This window comes from Amphibalanus amphitrite, unplaced genomic scaffold (assembly GCF_019059575.1).
Source record: "Amphibalanus amphitrite isolate SeventyFive unplaced genomic scaffold, NRLGWU_Aamphi_draft 001037F_arrow, whole genome shotgun sequence".
Taxonomy (NCBI): domain Eukaryota; kingdom Metazoa; phylum Arthropoda; class Thecostraca; order Balanomorpha; family Balanidae; genus Amphibalanus; species Amphibalanus amphitrite.
In genome coordinates this window covers 91,197-114,736 of record NW_024882531.1, presented here as the reverse complement: position 1 = coordinate 114,736, position 23,540 = coordinate 91,197, and the positions used below count along the sequence as shown (strand labels likewise).

Sequence of the window (23,540 nt, the reverse complement as noted above, 5' to 3'; positions counted from 1 at the left end):
CGACAGGATTTTCACTTTACACCGCTATTACTAGAGCAGTTGTGAACCGATTTTCTTCTTGCTTGCACGATGAGATGTGCAATTCAATTTTGGACAGGTAGCTATAATTAATTTCGCATTAATACTATGAGATATTGGCGAAAAACAGGAGGGGTGGGGCGAAATTCTCTCTTCCCCCTCCACTGCGCGTGCTAACATACGTTTGCATATGTGCCATTTTCTTCAAAACTTATGAATGGCCCACTCTAATTTTTTCACAGGCTGTTAAGAATATGGTAGGCAATAAAATATATGAAAATTAGCCAAATCGAAGGGGACGTGTTTTTTGCTATTTCAATTTTTGTGCTTAAGAACAGAGTTAAGCAAATTTCAAGGTCATATATTTAAGTAGGTGCAATTTTAAACAAATGCTTAAGAAATTACCTGAACAGTAAGGTTTATTTCATTCAAATCAAACAAGTACAACTAAAGTTATGGTCGTTCAAAAATATAAAGATGCAACATTAGTGTAATAATTCGATGCCCTATATTTAGAAGACCTGTGGTCAGAATATGCAAAAAACATCAATGTAATGTTCGGGGCGACACAGGAACTCGCTCACAAATTTATAATGAAATCGCTGATGGTAAGGTGCAAAACAGCCGATTTTTGTTCGATTTGACGTGGAATGCCCCAGTTGTCAGGCGTGTAGCGCAGTGCAGCCCATCCTTTGTGGTGAAACGTGGAAGAGTATCGCAACTCCCTAGTAATTTTCAAGGGACGCTGAATTTTATTTGGAATCGCAACTTACAACCTGTTACGGAAAGTGGAAACGGACGCAGCTCTGCGGAAACTGCCCCGACCAAAGTTTCTTCCGGGATGCTGTAAGCATTTTCTGAAGGAATCGGTCGATCGAACACACATCTTGGTGTTCTGTGTCTATGCTAAATGTAGAAATGCGTCAAAACGGTGGGCAGTCACGCAGTGAATGACGAGCCACTCATCGCACGGCTCGATTTCCAGAGCAAACTCGGCATGGTGCATTGCGGCACAGTACGCATTCAGGCGTTTTAGTGCTGCCATCTGATATGTACTGGTATTTGCATCTCGAGGTGGTGGTGAGTTTGCATCTCTGACACAGGCTCGTCGGCTGACGCCGGTCATGTGGTCAGCTGGCCCCGGGCTACGCCGGGCTGGCCGGCGGCTCGGGGGCTGTCTTGGTTGGGCTGTGACCGAGAGTGGTGTTCGTCTATGGTGAAGGTGCTGGGAATACATCATACATGGCGACGAGGATGAGATAGAAGACAGGACGGCACCAGCTACCACGGTCCAAGGCAGGGAAGTAGCAAGTAACTGTTTAAGCAAGTAGCAAGTAAGTAAGCGAAATGGCACATGGCAAGCTGACAGCTTTCGAGCCAGCTGAGGAAACGTTTGAAAATTACTTACAGCGTTTCCAGTTTTATTGCTCAGCCAATGATGTACGAGCCGAGTCCAAGCAAAAGGCTTTGTTTTTAACGGTTGTGGGACAGGCAGTGTTTGGGAAGATCAAAGATTTGATTAGTCCGGTCACATTGGAGGAAGCTACCTTTGAGCTTATCAAAGAGAAGGTCAAAAATCATTATCAGCCACAGCTGGTAGAGATCGCAGAACGCTACAAGTTTTTCCAACGCAGACAGCGTGAAGAGGAAACAGTTGCAGAATACCTGGCTGATTTGAAAAAGATTGCCAGTAACGCTCAGTTTGGGGACTATTTAGACACGGCTCTAAGAGATCAGTTAGTGTGTGGCTTGTATGATAGTCGTTGTCAGAAGGAGCTGCTCTGCATGACGTCCTTGACTCTCGAAAAGGCTGTTCAACATGCCCGGGCATTTGAAGCTGTGTTAAAGGAGGCCGGGGTATTTTCAGCGTCCGGGGTACATGAGATCCAGAAAGACAGACTGAAGGGGCCGGGATTGAGCTGTTTCCGATGTGGTAGAGTGGGACATGATGCCGATGCCTGTTGGCATGTGAAAACTGTCTGCAACAAATGTCACAGAAGAGGTCATTTGGCCGTTGTATGTCCGAAACAGTCGAAAAACAGAGAAAATGGAAACTGGCAGTTTGCCAAGCGTGCTGATCGTAGAACAGGATTTCACAGGACGGCAGGAGAGAGAAAGTCCAGCAGTCACGCGGTAGAGGAGGTGCAGGAGACTGAGGGGCGACGACATCCGGAGCAGCAACCGCAGTCACCATCGGACTCGTCAGGTACCGAGGAGTTCGAAGTGCTGCACACGCACAAGGTTCGACGAGGTAAGCTGCTCACTTCTGTTCTTGTAAATGGGAAACCGGTGACTATGGAGCTAGATACCGGAGCAGAGATCACCACTCTGCCGCTACATGTGTTTGAAAAGGTGTTTCCCGACACTCACTTAGAGCCCACTCACAAGAGGCTCAGTCAGTATGACGGATCACCGCTTAAAATGATTGGTGAAATGCCAGTTACCGTGGAGTACAAGGGCCAAACGATGACAGACAGCATGTTGGTTGTAGATGTCAAAAGTCGCTATCCTCTACTGGGTAGAGATTGGATGTTCAAGGTACGGTTTGACTGGAACGAGATATTTTATGGAAGGGTCGAGGAAGAGAAAACCATGCATGCGTTACATGAAGTGTCTGTATCTGCGTTCCAGAGGAAGTACCCAGAGCTCTTTTCGGAGGGGCTTGGGGAGGTCGCAGGAGCACAGGCGCAGGTGGAACTGGAAACCGGGGCGCAGCCACGGTTTTTCAAGAGCCGACCTGTTCCGTTCGCTCTGCGGGACAAGGTGAACAAGGAACTGGAACGCCAGATCAAAGAAGGTGAGCTGTTGCCTGTGGAACGGAGCGACTGGGCAGCACCTTTGGTGTTGGTCAGAAAACCTGGGGGTAACGTACGAATCTGTGCAGATTACAAGGTGACTGTAAATCAGTGTGTAAAAGAGCAAGCTTATCGGCTCCCCACGGCAGAAGAGATATTCAGTACATTAGCTCATGGAGAGTCTTTCTCAAAATTAGATTTAGCCAACGCTTATAAACAGTTGCCACTAGCCCCAGAAAGCCAGGCTGTGTTGACCATGAATACGCCATTGGGGCTGATGAGGCCCACCAGACTTCCGTTTGGGCTCAAGATATCTCCCAACCTGTGGCAGAGGACGATGGATGAGGTGCTGAAAGGGCTGAATGGTGTGGCATGCTACTTGGATGACATTTTAGTCACAGGAAGGACCAGAGAGGAACACCAGGCGAACCTGGACGCGGTCATGCAGAGGCTTCAGGAGCGCGGGCTGCGTCTGCGGAAGGAGAAGTGTGAACTCTTCAGAAAGACGATCATCTACTTGGGACATGAAATATCTCAGGACGGCCTTCGCCCAACAGATGAAAGGGTGAGAAGCATTGTGTCTATGCCCGTGCCACAGAATGTCAAGGAACTGCTGACGTTCTTAGGACTCATGACGTACAATGCCAAATTCATGCCAAATTTGTCATCAGTACTGAGACCCTTGTACGATTGGACAAAGAAGGGAGCCAAGTGGGTTTGGACACAAGAATGCCAAAACAGTTTTTCTCAAGCTAAGGCTGGTTTGTCCGGGGCCGGGGCGCTGGCCCACTATGATGTTGACAGGCCGCTGAAAATGTACTGTGATGCGTCCTCATCTGGGGTGGGAGCGTGTCTCGTGCATCAGTTTCCAGACGGCGTCGAACGGCCAGTAGCATATGCATCACGCACGCTCTCTGAAGCGGAACAGAAGTATGCGCAAATTGAGAGAGAGGGATTGGGCATCATCTTTGGTGTGAAGCGTTTTCATCAGTACATTTGTGGCCGTCACTTCACACTGGTGACGGATCACCGTCCGTTGTGTCGCATTTTCAGTCCGTCAGCTGAGACGTCAAGCGTGGCAGCAGCGAGACTCCAGAGATGGGCTTTGATTCTTAGTATGTACGATTACGAAATTGAGTTTGTGTCTGGTTTACAGAATGTGCCGGCAGATGTCCTCAGCCGTCTTCCGAGCCGAACAGAATCGGATGATGAAACCTGGCAGGTGTGCAGCGCAGAAGAGGAAGAGCTGATCTGCGCGACCATCGAGGACGACATCTTGCCGGTGACTGCTGATCAGGTCGCCAGGCAGACGGCCAGGGACCCCGTCCTCGGTCCAGTGCTGAGCTGGGTCCGGTCCGGGGCATGGCCGAAGAAGACGGAGGCCAAGTTTCAGCCATACATCAGATGCAGAGACGGTTTGACAGTCGTTGACGGATGTCTTCAGGTGGGTGAAAAAGTAGTCATACCCAGCCGATTCAGACGTCAGCTGCTAGAGGAGTTACATGAGGGACACCTGGGGGTGTGTAAAATGAAGTCATTAGCTCGAGGTTTTGTGTGGTGGCCGAATCTGGATGACGAGATAGAGCAGTTGTGCCAACAGTGTGGTCCGTGCCGAACTAACGCTCAGAGACCGGCCACCTCCGCTGTGCACCCATGGGTGTATCCCTCGGCACCGTGGGAAAGAGTGCATATTGATTTCGCGTCCCATCAAGGTCGGGATTATCTTGTTCTCGTAGATGCGTTTTCAAAATGGCCGGAAATAGAGGAAATGCATGGCACAACAGCTACAAAAACGATAGAAGCGCTGACAAAAATATTTGCCACTCATGGTTTCCCAGTGACCCTGGTTTCGGACAATGGCCCGCCGTTCAAATCAGCAGAATTCGAGAACTTCTTGAGATCGAGAGGCATTTTCCATCGTGCCACTCCGCCTTATCACCCAGCATCAAATGGCCAGGCCGAGTCCATGGTGAGGACGTTCAAGTCGTTTTTAAAGAAACAGCAGTCGAACGGCAGGAGCCGTGCAGTAGCAGTCTGTCAGTTTTTGGCACGATACAGAGTGACGCCGTGTTCGTCCACTGGGAGGGCGCCGGCCGAGCTGTTACTGGGAAGAATGCCTCGCACAAAGTTATCTCTTCTGAAGCCCTCCGTGACCCAAAGATTGAAGGGTCCGGGAGAGTATGTGTATTCACGAGAGTTTCTTGCAGGTGATTCCGTGCTGCTGCGAGACCTGCGACCCGGCTCGGCGACTAAGTGGCGCAGAGCTACTGTTACTGGACGGGTCGGACCTCTGGTGTACGAGGTCTGCATCGACGGCCGGACCCGGACCGCTCACCTGGACCACCTGCTGGCGGACCGGACCGTGCCGGACCGCCCGGTGCCGGCCGCTGTTCCGGGACCCGAGCCGGCCCGAACCGACTATAGATCGGGGGAGTATCTGGCGTACGACCGGTGCGCGTCTGCCGGTGGTGCATCGGTGCCGCTGCCGAGTGAGATCGAGACGCCCGGGGAGGCTCATCGACGTCGGGAGAGTGGGGACTCCCACAGGGAGCGGTCCCAGCGCTCTGCAGAGGACTCTGGATTGTGGGGTGCGGGTGAGGCTCGTGTGCGACCGGGGAATGAGTGTCAGAGTGAACCAGTGTTAAGACGTTCCGAGCGCTTGAGGAACAAGTTTTCGTGAAGGGGGGAAAAGTGATATGTACTGGTATTTGCATCTCGAGGTGGTGGTGAGTTTGCATCTCTGACACAGGCTCGTCGGCTGACGCCGGTCATGTGGTCAGCTGGCCCCGGGCTACGCCGGGCTGGCCGGCGGCTCGGGGGCTGTCTTGGTTGGGCTGTGACCGAGAGTGGTGTTCGTCTATGGTGAAGGTGCTGGGAATACATCACCATCTAGCCGCAGGGACGCAAGATTTAGTACCCAAACCGGTCGCAGACTGCATACGAATCACACCCAGGGCAGAATCATTATTCCCTTCCGGAATCCACACGATTTTGCGAACGACGCTCGACATATCGCGCCGCTACTGAATGAGAGGACCATTCTCAATCCTAAATAGTCTACATCCTCCCAGACACCTGGCGTTGCGAGAACGGAACTCCCCTCCCTTCGTTCGCTTCTCCCGGCCATTCCTCTGAACCCCTGGTCCCCCTGGTCAAGGAAACAATCCGTACATAACCAGCGTCCAGCCAATCTGCGTTCAATACAACTGCGTTGGTATTTCAGAGCGCTCGACTGCAGGTCATATAATTGCATTTGGTCGATATTTGCCGAAGTGTGTGGTGTAATACAATGTTCAAACGTCCAAATCGTTCTCCCGACCGCTCTCGCCAGCCAAAAGCCACCGTTGGTTCTCGTTCCGCCAATATATTGATAACATCAGCAGATACCAGTTGAAGAAGTGGCAGTCGGAAGGCCCGCGCGCCTGAAACGAAGGACAACGCGAGGTCAGAGCTGGTATCAGTCGGAGAGCGTTAGAAACGGGGAACTTTTAGGATCAGTCCTATCATTGGCACAATCACAGATAATCAGAGGATTGGCTCTATGGTTGTCATCATAAAAGACAGAAAGTCGTTATCCAACATCGCTAGTACCCCATAAACCTTGTAGGCACCTTCCACAAACCGCACAAGCTCCCGAATTTCACTGGACAAGCTATGAAAACCCGTTCCAACTACCAGCCGCAGTCCGGGGCAGTGGACCCGCTCTCACCACACGCACCTGGTTCAGGCCTTGCCGGCGGCAGCCGCCTCCTTCTCCTTCCTGCGAAGGATGTCCTTCTTGAGCGGTCCGAGGAAGGCGGCCTTCTCCGCGGCCGTCTGGAAACGGCCGTGACCAAACTTGGACGACGTGTCGATCCATTTCAGCTCGATCTTCTCAGACGCCACGCGGCTCGTGTGCGTGATCAGAGACTGAGGGGGGCAGAGAAACCGGTTAGGTCAGGGTCAAGGGGTAGACAGATAATTCCGGTATTACAAACATGTGATCTATCTGTCTAAAACAACTGAAGATATCGGGGTTAATAGACAGGAGCACGCAGTAGCAGACGATTATCGCCTTGGGCATTTCAACATGTAGTTCATAACTTGTCAGGCAGGCGCTACATGACTAATATACACTTGCTACGTGGCCTGAATTACATCACTAGCACCGCGGACTGTCCGCCCGCCGGCCAGGTGTCTGATACAGTTCAGTCACACCACCGAGGGAGGGTCACTGTTGGCTCTCAACTGATCATGTCGGACTAGGGCATCGTCCGACAAGAATGGGTAAGAAGCCAACGGCACTGCAACGTGCCGCGTCACTTGGAAAATCGCATGGTAAATCAACTGCAAAGCTGACACTCAACACGGCAAAGCAACTTTGGCATCTAGGGTTTCAGGAATGGCCGAAATCACACATATCTCGACAGCCAGACATTTATACAGTCGCGATTGTTACCTTGCGCAGGGTGAGGACGCGTTTCTTGGGTCCAATGCAGCAGCCCTTGATCATGATGAAGTCGTTGTTGACCTCTCCGTAGCGGACGAAGCCACCCAGGGGGGTGATGGACTTGTCCGTCAGATCGTAATCTGTGCTGGCGTTGTTCTTCACGACCTGCCAGGGAGAGAGAATACGGCCGAGGGGCGGTTAGAACAGTCAGGGAAAGCAAGGTATGAAGATTGTAGAATAGAGATATCAGGCCTATCATTGACAGTCATCGTAATTGATCATTGTTAGCTCAGTTTTTCATCATATCAACTGCTTGCCATGCAACATCAACAATATCGCTAGGCACAAAACTGCACCACATCACTACTTTAACAGCTGATACAGTTACATTTTCATTGAATACCCCCTTCCAACCCGTCTCTTACCAGTCCATCCTTTGTGTGGATGCCGGCGCCCATGCGGTAGATCTTCTTGTTGATCTCCGTCCGGTGATGGTAGCCCTTCTGACCGGCGCGCGCCACGGTGAAACGGACGCGGCTGGGATGCCACGCGCCGATACAGGCCACCTTACGCAGACCCTTGTGCGTCTTGCGAGGCAGTTTCTTCGTGTGCCAACGGCTGGTCACGCCTGAGGGGGAGGGGGGGGGGGTTAGCGAGGGTTTAGAGAGGCGAGGGTGAAGGGAAGGGACGGGCGAATCAGAAGGAAGGCAGCATTGTCGGCGAATCAACACTGTAGTTCAGCCGAAACCATCGGATGTCCATCATTAGTGGGAGGAAAGCGCACGAAAGACACCAATAAAAAAGGTGCAAACTAACGGCCACTGAAGCAATTCCACAAACGCGTTAAATTGGCTGTATATTATTACATAACCTAGAAAAGTTCACATGATATAGACCATAAACATGTTATTTCCTCACTTTTAACACCCAAATCTACCTCAACTATCCCACACACGAAGACTCAGCTAGGCCTCGTCATAACATTCCACCACCACCATGATACAATGCTTGCCGTTTATCGGTGCTAGGTCCATCTCTCTTCGCTTCACTCACCCTTGAATCCGCGTCCCTTGGTGACTCCGATGATGTCAATCATCTCATCGGGCGCAAACACACTGCCGACGGGCACCTGGGACTCGAGCTTCTCACGCGCCCAATCCACCTGATCAGAGACGGTGCCGCCGTTCACCTGGATCTCCATCAGGTGAGCCTTCTTCTGGCGCATGCGCAGCAGCTTCATCTGTTGAAGGAGATACGCGCAGTTGGTGACGGGCAAACAGGGATGGTATTAGCTGCCAGGACCCGGCCGACAACTACATCAACTGAATGTTAGTTTCTCGGGGAGTTGGGGCGCGTATTAACCCTAGAACGCCTAGGGGGGGGGGTTGTATCAACCCCCCCCCTGAGGTTTTTTCGAAGTGCACGCTAAACGGCTTGTCGTAGCGGACTGAAATTTTCAATACCCTCTGGGGCAACCTTTGCGCATCTTTTGCCGAAAAAAAATTGATCGGGTCATGTCAGGTCACGGAGTTATGACGTCATAAGAGGTACAGCCTCCGGCCGGATTTTCACAAACTGAGTGCCAACGCCCGAGGTTTCCTGCCGGTGGAACGGGCATCGGTTGATGGATCGTGATGAAACTTCCCATGCATGTTGGGGCAAGTATTGGCTATCATATGGTATAAGAAATTTGACCGGGTCAGGTCAGGTCACGGAGCTATGACGTCACAAGAGGAACAGCGTCCGGTACAATTTTTGAAAAGCGCCCGAACCACTATTTTGCTAATTCTTGTCACCTCAATGGGAATATGCAGCAATATTAGCTTCTATAGGGAGCAAATGGACCTCCCAAATCCAAAAATACAATCAGATTTCAAAAATTTAAATTTTGATTTTCCGAATTTCTGCCGCCGACTGTGACCTTGCCGACTTCCGGCGCTCCCAACGCGCCATTTTTAGAGCTAGGGAAACGAAATACATACCAAACGATAGAGAATTGATCAAGGAACACGATAGTGAAGGTTTCAAGTCGATATCTCCCACCGTTTTGCCGCAATCGCCGCCGAAAGTTGAAAAAAAGTCTATTTTTCCGAAAATTTGACCTTTGACCGGTCAAAAGTAGGTCAAATGTTGACCTAGGACCAAAAAATATACCACCAATCGCGAGATCTCGTTGAGAGCAATCCGTTGGTTTTTTCCGCTAAGCTCTACGACCTTCCGTTTCGAAACGCCAGGGGGGGGGTCGTAACAACCCCCCCCCCCTGGTCGTTCGTGTTATGAGAAATGGCCTGGTCGTGCGAGGGTTAACAATCAAACAAGTAACAACTCAATGACTGAAGTTATCGCTTTTAGTTCAACTCGCAATGAGCTTCTGTAGGCTCTCCGGGTGACGCTCTAACACGCCAGCTTTTTATCTACGTTCCACTCCAAGCCCGGCGCAGAGCCTCCCTTAGCTCACTTGACTAATGACTATTCTCTCAGAACTGACCTGGGTGTGCGCGATGACGCGGACCACACTGCAGTACTTCTTTATCTTCTGCAGCTCGCGGGCAATCTCCTTCTTGCCGGCCTCATCCGACCACTTCTTAGAGGCCTTGGTGAACGCCTTCTTCTTGGAGGCACCCCTGCGGACGAGTCAGCGGAGGCGGCGGGGGGACGGGACGGTGTCAGCCGGCGGCCGTCTGGTGCCTCCGCCGGGCCAGCGCGGGGGGCAGAGCAGACGGCCGCGGCTGGGAGGCGCCTCATCGCCGCAGCGGGCGAGCGGAGACTGGGTGGACAGGGGCCGTGAGCAGCCGACGGCGGAGGGTGTGTGCGGGGAATGAAACAACACACTCAGAAATGCGGACCAACAACGTATTATTATGTTTGCGGAACCGTGAATTTACGCATTATTGTGCTAATTAACTCATTCGCTTGTAAAGCAGCTCTAAAAAATGAGTTGACATGATTCAATGGTTTGATCGACTTTGTCTGCGGAATATAAATTGCGAAGTTACAATAAATATCGATTTATGCAGCAAATATTTTCAATCCAGCCATAGCAGATAATCTCGCATTTCCTAATGATCCCAGCGTCGCACGCCGTGCCGTCACTGACCAGTTCTTGTAGAAGCGGCGGCGGCACTCTTCGCTGAGGTGCTCGGCGAACAGCGTCTTGAAGGCGCGCAGACCCTTGGGCGTCTCGACGTAGCCGACGATGCCAACAATCACCATCGGAGGCGTCTCGATGATCGTCACCGGCTCGACGATCTCCTTCTTGTTCAGCTCTGGCGGATGCAGAGAGCGGTGTGTTAGTGTTAGAGGTTCGGCAGGGGAACGTAGGTCAGCTATAAAGGGTGCGGCAAATAGTCGGGATACTGACACGGACAGTCAGTGACCAACGGTCGCTGGTGATGATGATGATTTGGTGTTTTAGGGCGCACCAGCAACGAGGCTATATGGCGCCCATATCTAACCAATCTTCCTCAAAGTCGGGGGTTAAAAATCACCTGAAGCCCGGAGGCCGTGATGAACGAAAAGAGGCGAAAGGAATCGAGAAAAGGGGAGTCGTCGCGGAGAAGTGTTCTCAAAGAGAGCTGGGGGCCACGCAATCCAAAAAACCGCAATCGCTCAGCGTCCAGTCTCGGGCACTCGACCAAGACGTGTCGGACCGAAAGTCGGTCACCACATCTGGTACAAATAGGCCTGGAGCCAACGCCGATAAGGAACCCGTTTTATCTTACTATCAGAGACACAAAGCGGGAGGAGGCAGAGGAAACAGACAGGCTACATGAAAGGGGAAGGAGGGGATACAAAACAGCACTGGAGCACAAAGGTTTACTACGTTGAGCTATCCCGCAACGTGAAGCCAAAGTTCATCGGCTCACGTCTACCGTTAAGTCCTACTGATGCGCTACTACTCGCGTTTACAGCCAATGCCGCGCGGCGACTAGTTCAATTACAGTTTCGGTTGTGTCCCACATGCTCACTGCGGCGGCCACTGGAGGGGGCGCTGCCGCAGCTATCTCGGGGAGCGCTCGCTGTAGGCACTCTCTGATCTCGGACAGACAGGTAGTCTCCGTCCGGGAATGGGTAGAGCGCCACACTGGCATTCAACACAGTAACTACACTTACTTCCACACACAACGCTAGACTCGAGCTACATGCCCTCTCAGACCATTTTGACCATCGTCTAGTGTCCCTTACTCAGACCCCTTACAAGGCTCATCACTTTTGCCCATAATCTATTTTTCTACAAACTTCTTTCCATGCACCAATCATCATACATGCAGTTAACTCATCCCCCCTATTATTTCCTTACCCCTAAAATATCATCCTCCCCATGCTGTTTTCCCTCTTCCAAGCCAGCCTCGCCACCCCAACTCACTGGATCCGGGACGGTCGGCCTCCCTCACAATGTGAGTCATGCCCGCCTTGTAGCCGATGAAGGCAGTCAGATGGCACGGCTTGTTCTTGTCATTCTTGGGGAAAGTCTTGACGCGGCCGCGGTGGCGCCTTGCCCGCTTCTTGGGGTAGAACCCCATCGAGCCATGGCGGGGCGCTTCGAATTTGCGGTGCGACTGTGAATAGAGGGGACGGGGTGAGCTGATTGCAGCAAACGGGGAATGAAAGAGGCCGGTTTCGAGCTCGTTGGTAACCCGAGCCCGGCCAGGGAGTGTCTGAACACCTCCCCCCCCCCCGTCTAACTCGGCTCCTGGGATACATTCTGACACGCGGTAAGCGGCATTCGAGATAAAGTGTCAAAAACCATGACGAAAGTGCTTCATTTTTTTAGGTCAGGTCACCGGAGGTCGACAAATATAAAATTATGCATATTCCAACATTTTTTGACAAACCAGCGCATAACTTGAGAATTGACCCATGCCCCGTAGGGCTATCAGCGGACCATACCACCCGTAGGGGGGAGGCGTTCCCCCCCCCCCCCCCAAGATCTCGGAAATTTACCGGCCGATTTTCACAATTCAAACGGCGTTCGATAGCCCCACCAGGGAACCAAATTTCATTGATCTAGGTCAAACCAATGACGTCACAGGTCAGGTCAAAGGTCGGATTCTCACCGTTCACAGGCATTTCAAGAAATGTGTTGTGAAATCGAGTAAATTGGAAAGTTATTGAAAACCATCGATGCTACATTGTTCTTCAAACACATACTTTGCTACCTGAGGTCACTGATACCAGGTCAGGTCACATAGGTGAGGTCGCTGGGGGGTCACAATATGAAAGTGTCGTGTGATACATGTTTTATGGTCCAATTTACATGACAAATGCGATTATGTGGGTCAGCCTTTTGGGCCAGCTTAGGTCCCGTTTGGTGAAGGTCAGGTCAAATTAGGTCTATTGGTTACACTCCCCCAAATTAATTAGGTAAAATTCCATCCCTGTTGTTTATTGTAATTAAATCAAATCTTTAAAGGGACCCTCCCACCTTAACATTAGTTTTGAGTTGAGATAGCCAAGTTTGCGGCCAGGCTCAGAAACCACCATTTATCCTGGTCGCAACCCCCGCAGCTTTATGGTGTTCAAGAAATTTCTTCCCTTTACTTGCAGGGTGGGACCAGCGTGGTCCCTATCTCTTAACCATTACGGGAGTCTGATGACGTCATCAGGCTTTCGAACGTCCGTTAAATGTTTGACTAAAACGTTTTGTAGCACGCGGTGGTATATGCTGCTTTGCGCGCAACAAATGCCGCACTTTCAAATAAAGTCGCTAGGAACAGCGGAAATCCCAAAAAGTAAACAAAAGTAAAAGGCTAATATCTTGAAAACCGGTGAATATTTTTCGATGAAATTTGGTAGATATTCGTTTTTGCTCTTTCTGAACCGAGCGACATCACTTTCATGCCAATTCATTAACTTTTTTGAAGGTGGGAGGGTCCCTTTAAACAATTTTCTTTCAAAACACCAATCCATTTATTGAATGGCCAGCTGATTGTGATGCCCAGAACCTGCAGAAAAGCCGTTTTCCTATCGCCATTTTCGAGTCAATTCGCCAAATTTAATCAAATCACGCTAATTTCTAGTGGAAAATGGAAGCCTTTTCTCTCCGATAAGTGGACGTGATACCGCAAGTACCGGCTTTTTATACCATTTTTCACCCTTAAACGCAGTTCACACTTGCCCGTAAGGTCTGCCGGTGACGGGCCCGACACCGTCAAAACGGCCGAAACCGACGGAGCGACGGCCGTCAGGTCGACGGTCATGTGTGAACCTGCAGCGTTTGACGGCCGGCAACAGCTGACTGCGCCGGCGCCGGACCTGACAGCCGTCGCTTTGGAAAGTTCAGCAATGTTCAACTTTTGACGGTGACGGGCCCGCCGGTTTGAATGCCTGCGTGTTGGAGGAAGAGGAATAGGAACGTTATCATGCAGAATGAAGCTTAAATACATTTTTAAGAGCACTTACACCATTTTCTTTCCATTTGTTGAGATCAAAGTGTTTATTACGGCACGATATCTTGAGATTACATCCCTGATTTAAGTCAGCGAACCGATGTGTCTTTCATGAAAATAATGTTGCAGCATTCTTTGACAAAAAATGTAAATGCGTGGTATTTTATTTCTGTAATTCAGAGAATATTTTTAACTTCTCAGCCTCTACCCTCCCCATCCCCTTCCCCCATCTGCGTCCATCTCAGTCAGGGAAACTATGGTAAAATCTGCTATTTTTAGCAGTCTGCTATTTTTGACAGAAATCTGCCAAAAATGGGTATGCATGTGATGTCATCATACCCAAATGTAACAGATTTGGGTACGGCCCCATACAAAAGCAGATCTACACCCTAATTGAAGCAAATGCGCATCAAATGCCTGGCAGATTCATGATGAGAATAGCAGTTGGGGAAACTACGAGGAGCCAAACAAAAATTGGATTAGCCAATCAGCGGCTGGAGTGGGCGGGGCGATGACCATATATGGTCATAAAATCAGACAACTTCATCATTTCAATGAATTTTTGCATTCAAATGAAAAAATAAGGCATAAGAATGTTTTTTAACCACACAAGACCTACACTCACCCAGTGCATAATTAACTGGCAGCTATAAATCGCAGAGTTACAACGCAAGGTCAAACCGTGATTGGCAAATATGGCGGATTGAAACAGACGCGCCAAAACATGTAAGCAGTACCGTGGTTTAAAAATGTCATTATTTTTATTATTTTGTTTATGGTTTTTTAATTGTGGTTAAGTTATTATTTTAAAATTAAATATCTTTGTTTATTGTAATCAAATTAAATCTATTAACAATTTTCTTTCATAAAACCAATCCATTTATTGAATGGCCAGCTGATTGTGACGCCCAGAACCTGCGAAAAAGCCATTTTCCTATCGCCATTTTCGAGTCAATTCGCCGCGTTTAATCAGATCACGCTAATTCCTAGTGAAAAATGGAAGCCTTTTCTCTCCAATAAGTGGACGCGATACCGCAAGTACCGGCTTGTTATACCGTTTTTCACCCTTAGTAGCTGGGGCTGCATTTATGTCCATATATGGTCATCAAAAGTCCATTTATTGACCAATCAATTTTTTGACATTTGCCTCGTAGTTTCCCCAACTGATAGTGCTGAGTGATCTCTGCTATTTTTGTTCAGATCCGACTATTTTCAAATTCATTATTTGAAAATAGTCTGATCTGAACAAAAATATCAGAGGACATTCTCAGCACTATTCTTATCATGAATCTGCCAGGCATTTGAAGCGCATTTGCTTCAATTAGGGTGCAGATCTGAGCGCTGTTCGGCAGCCGGCTATTTTGTGTGCAGGGTATGACGTATTTTGCGAGCCGACATCACAGGCGGTGACGTCGGCTCGCGCGCGAGCCGAGCGCCAACGACAAACTAACGGAAACCCTCGGACACCCTCGGGGCATAAACCGCGGAGTAGCATATTGAGCGAGTCTTACAATGAAAATTCATATATTTTCGTTTCTCAAATGATAATCAGGGTGTCTCTTACCTTTTTACATATCATTTAGGCTTACCTAACACTTCAGTTGCCAAATATCTGCAATTTATTCAAGCAAAGGTATTTTCAGTAAATATCAATGGTATAGACCGAAATCTTTTGAATAAAAACTCCAACCAACAGAAATAAAAATAACTTAATATATTCCAACCATTTCCTCCAAATAAACAACATAAAAACTCACTTTTACACACATCATTCATAATAAAGCATACTAACACGCCGCTTTTGACAATGGCGGCGTCGAGTGGCGCGCTGCTAGCGCTCTTTTTCGATCACAGACCCTGCACGCGCGCGAGCACACTAAGTCACGTCCGGGGGGCACAGGTATATGAAAAATCGCAGTGACGTAACACTTTTCTTGCTTCTCATTGGTCAATACTGCCCGTTGCCAGGGTAACATGCACGTATGTGAGCGCAGGCAAGAGTACTAGCCGGCCACCGATCAGGGCTCTGCCTTTGTATGGGGCCCAAATCTGCTATATTTGGGTACGATGACGTCACATGCGTACCCATTTTTAGCAGATTTCTGTTAAAAATAGCAGATTTTACCATAGTTTCCCCGGCTGATCTCGAAAATGGTGCTCCATTTCTGTCCCAACATATGGCAGCCAATGAGAGCTGCCAAATCTCAACTTTCATTTGACGGGCTGCAGGCCATCAGGTCTACGGTGACGGGCCGGACACCGGCAGACTGACGGTCATGTGTGAACTACGTTTTAGCAGGTAGCGGGGGCTGCATTGATGCCCATATATGGTCATCAAAGTCCATTTATTGACCAATCAATTTTTGGATTTTCGCCTCATAGTTTCCCCAACTGATGCTTACTAAGACCCAAACCATGCAACAGGTCTTGCACGTACTTCCAGTACAGCATGCTCCAAGGAGTGAGCATTTCAATTTTTGGAATAGTTGGTTTTCAGCATCGCATTTTTAGAGCATTACCAAAATGGAAAGGTTTCAATAAATGAACCACAAATACCAAAGCCCAACAGAGACTGCAGCATCTGTTGAAAACTGCCACTCGGCACTTACCACTTGTTTGAACAATCAACCAAACGGCAAACGCAACCTAACCTAACACAATCTTGAATGATGCTTAATCCAAAAATCAAAATGGCTAAAAAAGCACCTGGCACGAATGATAATGAATAAAGACACGTGGCAGCTGCGCCGGAAACGGGTTGAAAATCCAGAATCAAAGGCCAGAAAGATTAGACAAAAAATACAAATCAAAATAGCGCATTGCTTATAACAAACACTGTACGAGCAATTTATAAGAACAATTTCATGTCATTAAGCCGAAATATTTCATAAGAACCGGAGCACCTGACAACCGGACCTACCATGGCGAAGACTCAAACGGAAAGACCAATGAAGTGGTGAATGAGTGGAACTTCCTTTCAGTGATAAGGAAAATGATGCCGGTTTTTTACACTCCTCAATCAAATTTCAAAATTTATAAAATAAATTTCCGATTACTGAAATAAACATTGAAAAATATTTTGTTTTAAAATTATACATTATGCCTTCAAAATGTCGTCATAATTGCCAGGGTGGAATTTTCAGCACTACATACTTTTTAGAGTGGCAGCATTTTAGCATTATGAGACCGGAGCAGTGCTTCAATGTGGGCACTGGATCGACAAAGGTCTTCAATTGGCTTCCCAAAATGCAACTAGTTAGTAACTACAGCCGGCGTGTGGTAGGTGTTGATACTAACGTTTGGCAGGAATGCTCATCAGCTCAGGACTGATATGAATGGGTCACATGCAAATGCAATGCAACAAACACTCATTACCCCACCAAAAAAAAACTTATTTTAACCCGTACCGGCCGTTGGGCTAATTGGCGGACCCTGCCAATCATTGGGTTGGGCCCGTTTCGGCCACTGCTACGATCTCGGAACTACCACAGAGCGATTTTCATTTCGTTCGATAGCCCCAGCGGGGAAACACCTTGTGACCAAATTTCATTGACCTAGATGAAACCTATGACGTCACAGGTCAGGTCAAATGTCGCATTTTCACCGTTCACACACTTCACACCCAGTAAACATGCCGACGTCGGCCCGACGTCGGCCGACGTCGGGGTGACGTCGGCAACTCGGTATCGGCATGCCGACTTCGGCCCGACGTCGGTCCAACCTCGGCACGACGTCGGCTGGATGTCGGATATGCCCGCATGTACCAACGTCCAGCCGAGGTCCAGCCGACGTCGGGCCGACGTCGGACCGAGATCAATTGCTGAGGTCCAACCGACGTCGGGCCGACGTCGGAGCGACGTCGGACCGACATCGGCCGCTGTTTTGACCGTTAAAATAATATAAAATACATGTTTCATGTTTCATAAAGAGCTTCTGTATTCAAAATATCCTCAGGAAACTCAAATCTTCCTCCACGCCGCAACCCCCTGATCCGGAATGGACGGGAAACTTTATCCCATTTGGGATTGCCCGTAAGCCGAGCTCGCCCGTAGCCGGGTGCGGTGAGTGCTAAGGGGCTGCTCGGCCTATCCTTTGGTCAGGCTCAGTCCCGGCAACTCACCAGGGCCGGGCCCAGTTCATATAGAAAGGCCAGATCGGCAAGTGTCACTGCCAAAGTGCCACTTATCAAAGGGACACTTTGGGAAACGTTGGTGTAGGTGTGTAAGAGTGGCTATATGAATCCATTGTGGGGTCGCCCTTTCCAATAAGTGTCACGTAACAGCAATGGGACCAGGGACTCTATATAAACTGGACCCAGGGTGCTCGCCAAGAAGACCAATGTCTCCATCCTATCATCCTTCCGGCTCTGAAATGGTCTTGTCAGACCGAAAGGGCATAACCCAAAAAAAACAAACTAAATTTGCTATCTGGCTGCGTGGTGTAGTGGTTAGCGCACTAACCTCGCGTTCAAATGACACGAGGTTGGAATCCCATCGCCGGCTGATGCTTTTGGCGTGTTGTCCCAATAAACATGCCGACGTCGGCGACTGGGGGGCTCGAATCCCGCCGCCGGTTGATATTTTTTGCGCGTTGTCCCAATAAACATGCCGACGTCGGCTCCTTCGGTCCAACGACAAACGATCTCGTCAACCTCGGCAAAAGACCTCTGCCCGACGTCGGCTCGACGTCGGCTGGACTTCGGCTGGACGTCGGAACATGCGGGTATATCCGACGTCCAGCCGATGTCGGGCCGAGGTTGAACCGACGTTGGGCCGACGTCGGGCCGAGCCTCGGCCCGGTTTACTGGGCAGGCATTTCAAGAAATGTGCTGTGAAGTCGTGTAAATTGGTAAGTTATTGAAAACCATCGATTTGATTCGTCAAACACATACTTTGCTACCTGAGGTCACTGATACCAGGTCAGGTCACAGAGGTCAGGTCACTGGGGATCACAATATGAAAGTGTCGTGTGATGCATACCTATTGTATGGTCCATTTTACATGAAAAATGCGATCATGTGGGTCAGGCAGCCTTTGGCACCAGCTTAACCCGGCAGTTGCTGGGGTATTTCGCCACCCACCGTTTGCTGGGGGGGGGGCGTTAAACGCCCCCAGCCGATAACTCGAGAACCAATAGGCGCAGCGAAACGCACGAGGCGGCAAACGAAAGAGCGCGACGAGACGCTTCAGATGAGTACTTTAAAGTTGAATTTTGAGGTCACAGGTCGGGTCAAGGTCAGGTCAAACACCTGAAATCGGGCTTTCAGTAGCATGGACTTCAGGACTTCGCAATGGGCGCCTCTCATAGGCGTAGGAACAGGGGGGGCCGGGGGGGCCATGGCCCCCCCACTTTCGGAGGTGGGGGGGCCAGCAATGTTAACTGGCCCCCCCCACTTTTTGCTGACTTAAGTGTCTGTCTGTACCTAACCTACCACCTGGTAACTGGATAACTATTCAGCTTGCCCTTTAATGAGGATTCCTTTTTGTTTTTACAGCGTTATTGACCGCAATTTCCTTCACTCAATGAAGGAAACCATATCAGAGACAAGACTGTGAGTCCTGGTGACAGCATTTTGTTGAATACGAGGCGCGGGACAGCGAGCACTAAAAAGGTATAGGCAATACTAAGACAATACTAGCACGGTGCAGGAGAATGCGTATACAAACGACCAACGCTTGACCTTATCTGCTTGGGGTCGGCATAGTTCGTCAAAGGCGTACTAGCTGGGGGCCAGGGTGACCGTGCCTCAGCCTCGGTTCAAACAGGCTGGGGGCCAGCAATGTCTGTTTCTGTCCCTCCCCCTTCCACTTTCAGTGCAGTGGCGGTCGCAGAGGGGGATCAGGGTCATGCCCTTCCCCCCTCCAAAGGCTAATCAGGGGGCCGTCATATCATTTGGCCCCCCCCCCCAAACAACCAATGGGCTCCCATGGGCGTATGGGGCTCTGGCCCTTATTCGATTGTCACGAGACTCAAGAATCCCACGCTAGCTATTAACAGCTCCCAAACCAGTCTTTGAGGGTCCTACACTGATCTCGGAGGGCCCTTCAGTGGCGGTCAAGCGCCCACATTGACCGCTGAGAACCCACATTGACCTCATTTGAGGGCCCCTAAACCGGCCTCAAGGGCCCAGCCGGCGTCTGAGGGCCTCACACCGGCCTCTGGTGGCCTCATTTCTGTCTCTGGGGTCCCAAGACTAGCCTTTAGGTGCCTTTGAGGGCCCCGCACTGAATTCTGAAGACCCGATGCCGGCCTCTAAGGGTCCGCATCGGCCTCTGAGGGTCCACCTTGGCCTGAGGGGTCCAACGCCGGCCCATGCCGGTCTTTTAGGGCCCCACACTGACCTCTAAGGGCCCATGCTGACCTGTAAGGACCCACATTAGCCTATGAGGCCTTGCACGGGATTCTGAAGACCTGATGCCGGCCCCTGAGGCCCATCTTGGTTTTTGAGGGCCTTCTGCTGGTTTCTGGGTTCCAACACCGGCCCATGCCGGTATTTTAGGGTCCCACATTGACCTCTAAGGGCCCCGCACTGGATTCCGGAGATCCGATGCCCGTCTCCAAGGGTCCGCATCGGCCTCTGAGGGCTCACCTTGGCCTATGAGGGCCCTCCGCTGGTCTCTAGGTTCCAAGTCCCGCCCATGCCGGTCTGTTACGGCCCCACACTGACCTCTAAGGGCCCATGCTGGCCTGTAAGGACACGCATTAGTCTCTGAGGGCCTTGCACTGGATTCTGAAGACCCGATGCTGGCCTCTGAGGCCCATCTTGGTTTTTGAGGGTCTTCTGCTGGCCTCTGGGGTCCAACACCGGCCCATGCCGGCATTTTAGGGTCCCACACTGACCTCTGAGGGCCCATACTGGCCTGTAAGGACCCACATTAGCCTCTGATGGCCCAAGTCGGCATCTTAAGGTCTCATCCTGCCCTTTGCAGGCCCTGTACTGGTCTCTGAGGGCCTTAACCCTCGCCGGCCGGGGGGGGGGGCGGGTGCCGCCCCTCCATAGGTTTTTTTCGCGATAGCTCCGAACACGCCGGCGATAGAGAGCTGAAGCTTGGCATACCTGACCTTTGAATCAAACGGGATCTTTTGACACCAACCGCATTTTCGGGTCAGATCAGGTCACTGAGCCATGTGGTCATAAGTGAACCTCTGCACGGTCTTCAGATGTCGCATCTTCGCAACGCCCTCACTGCCAGAGGAGATTTCACAGGGAAATGAACCTTGGAGGATCTAGTATCCAATAGGAGTCTCTCAACTTGTATGATGTATATCTCGGATTTTTCCTAAAGTTCATATGAGGTCATGTCATTTTCGTGACCTCACCATTAGGTATACCTAAGTCAATGGGGATAAACTGAAAACTTTTTCTGGCGCCGGGAACGATCGATCTCCAACTATCTCAAGCACACCGAATCGTGATTTCATGCACTCCTTGCAAGGTTCGATGCGTCACTTTTGCAATATTGACCTTGCGCGACGTCATTTATGAAGTTATAAGGGTCTTATTAGTTTTTCGTCAATAACTAGGTACCGATCAAATTGAGCTAGCGAGTCGGGAAAGCCACCTATGGACTCAAGAAGACCTGCTGAATCGAATGATATGCGACATGACCTCCTTCGACCAATTTCGTGACCTGGGGACGCCGACCTGACCGTGACCCGAGGTCAACACCCTAAGTTTACCTCACCCAAACAAAAAGTATATCATTCGACGCGCCTGAGAGAGGCGAACACGATGCTGGCAAAATCGCGGCTCTGCGGCCATTTTTTGCGAAGTTATTCACCAAAAACGGAACCGTGCCTTGAGGCACTTGACCTGACCTCAGAGGTCACCGGTTTTTGTTTGTTTTGTTGGGTTAGGCCCTTTCGGTCCAATGAGACCATTTCAGAGCCGGAAGGATGATAGGATATAGGGGGAGACATTGATCTGGCAGGCACCCTAGTGAGTCGCCGGGGCTGAGCCCGTCCAGAGGACAGGCCACCCAGCCCCAAGGCACTCACTGCACCCGGCTACGGGGTGCGCTCCCTCGGGAGCAGCGGTGCCGCTCCAAGGGAGCAGCCCGCATGAGATAAAGTTGCCTGTCCAGCCCGGAGGGGGTTGCGGTGTGGAGGAGAAGGATTTCAGTATCCTGAGGATAGAAGCACGGAACGGTGTCAGAGGTCACCGGTTGACCTAGGACCATAAAATCGGGTATCGATCTCTGCGTCTCGTAACGGCGCACACGCTCGTTTTACCGCGACGCGCTAGCTCCACCTGGGGCGAAACGGCGAGGGGGGTCGTACCCGCCCCCCACCCCCTCGGCCAGCGCGTATGTAGAAAACCTATAGGACCGGGCCGTGGAGGGTTAAACTGGCCTCTGAAGACCCAGACCGTCTAAAAGTCCCACACCGGCCTCTGATAAGTGATAGTCAGTCAGCCCAGTTGCAGTGGTCGCTGATATAAAACCTCTTAAAAACGTTATAGGCCTGGCTGAGCCTAGCTGGGCCGTTCATGCTGATTTTTATAGGTATATTGAAAAGACTCGCTTTGCACGTTTCACGCTTGCTCGTAATGAAAAAGTTGCTGGATGCCTCTGGAATTTGCATGGGTGCCAACGGCTGCGGAGGACAGGGAAACGCGTCCATCAGTTTGAGTTTATGGACGGGAGACTCCCTGAAATTTCAACCAATTTTTTTTTCTTTTTTTGTCTCGATTTTTTTTTTACCTCTGAGCATGTTTGCGAAAACAAAGTGACCGAAATCCGAGGAGAAATCGGATTTTGGGGGTAGGTTAGGTTTTGGACCTCTGGGACCCTGGCCCCCCCACTTTCGAAAACGTTCCTACGCCTATGGCGCCTCTCGCCATAAACTCTGTCAAAACGGTGCACAATCCACCCTATAAGGCCTACAAGAGTGTCAGCTCCATATAGGGGTCAGTCAAGCATAGGTCAAGGTCAAGGTCAGGTCAACCGGGTAGGCACATATCCCCGAAAATCAAAACTGATATTCGCAGCCTGTGACACATGTTTTATAGGTAATTTGGGGCGTAGAACACGATGGTGACATTCATTTTATCATATGTGTACGTGGTCGGCTCAAAAACTTCAATTTAAGAAATTCATGTATCATGGTCGTGAAGTAGTCACGAAAAATTGCCAAGATTCAGTTCAAGATTTTGGAAAATGCGGAACGACAATCAATAATCGAAGATAGCCATTTGATTGATCATGGTATTGGCAGTCTAATGGCGTTTACGGCATGTCTGTATGTCTATTCTGTGATTTTATATGATTTTTTGAACATATGCCGTTTTTGGTCGAAAACTCAGAAATCATGACGTCACTAAAACCTCGATATCTCAAAAATTTTCCGACCGATTTTTTTGAAACTTTGTCACAATAAACTTCAATTAGTTTCCTACAGGTACCCAAAATTTGGCGCGCCTGCGGCGCGCCGTTTTTATGCTATGGCCCGGCGAAAAAAGTGGGGGCGTTAAACGCCCCCCCCCCAGCAACTCGCGGGTTAAGTCACGTTTTGGTGAAGGTCAGGTCAAGGTCAGTTCAAATTAGGTCAAATTTCAAAGTTGATATTTTTGCATAAAATGGGTATCGATTCGACGCAGCTCGTCACGGGGAGTCTAATGGTGGTCTTTGTTTTGTCCTACCTGGTCTGGAATTACAAAAAAAATTGAGCATGAAAAATTGACGTCATCATTTTTGAGCAGCTTTTTCACTATAACTTGGCCAAAAAACGAGATATCGATTTGAAATTTAGCATGCAGATAGACGACGGTAGGTACTATCACATATTTTCCGGTTTTTGTCGAAATCCAAAAAACAAACTTTTTGGATTTTTTGGCTAATATAAGGCATCTAAGGCAATAGGCATCCAAAAAAAAAAATTTTTTTTTTATTTTGAGGGGTCAGAACTAAA

At 49.9% G+C, this 23,540-nt stretch overlaps 2 protein-coding genes across 8 annotated transcripts; one reads left to right on the top strand and one right to left on the bottom strand.

Moving 5' to 3' along the window:
• The first annotated feature begins 1,918 nt into the window (after window positions 1–1,918).
• LOC122369456 (uncharacterized protein K02A2.6-like) lies at window positions 1,919–5,692 on the top strand. 6 transcript variants are annotated; one of them, XM_043344226.1, is made up of 4 exons: window positions 1,919–2,269; window positions 2,650–3,378; window positions 3,970–4,257; window positions 5,021–5,692. In XM_043344226.1, the coding sequence occupies exons 3-4, from the start codon at window positions 4,248–4,250 to the stop codon at window positions 5,491–5,493; spliced, it is 483 nt and encodes a 160-aa protein (XP_043200161.1). In that variant the 5' UTR covers window positions 1,919–2,269; window positions 2,650–3,378; window positions 3,970–4,247; the 3' UTR covers window positions 5,494–5,692. The 6 variants fall into 6 exon arrangements, with proteins under 6 accessions (XP_043200161.1, XP_043200159.1, XP_043200160.1 ...); XM_043344224.1 differs by having other exon boundaries at window positions 1,919–3,378; XM_043344223.1 differs by having other exon boundaries at window positions 1,920–2,269; window positions 3,970–5,692.
• Window positions 5,693–6,161: 469 nt separating this feature from the next.
• On the bottom strand, window positions 6,162–16,610 carry LOC122369455 (60S ribosomal protein L3-like). Of its 2 annotated transcripts, none has more exons than XM_043344218.1 (9): window positions 16,552–16,610; window positions 11,609–11,801; window positions 10,340–10,508; window positions 9,731–9,866; window positions 8,296–8,482; window positions 7,668–7,870; window positions 7,252–7,407; window positions 6,532–6,722; window positions 6,162–6,235 (listed from the first exon to the last, which is right to left on the bottom strand). In XM_043344218.1, exons 1-8 carry the CDS (start codon window positions 16,552–16,554, stop codon window positions 6,537–6,539), a joined length of 1,233 nt encoding a protein of 410 aa, XP_043200153.1. In that variant the 5' UTR covers window positions 16,555–16,610; the 3' UTR covers window positions 6,162–6,235; window positions 6,532–6,536. The 2 variants fall into 2 exon arrangements, with proteins under 2 accessions (XP_043200153.1, XP_043200154.1); XM_043344219.1 differs by having other exon boundaries at window positions 16,241–16,552.
• Between the last annotated feature and the right edge of the window lie 6,930 nt (window positions 16,611–23,540).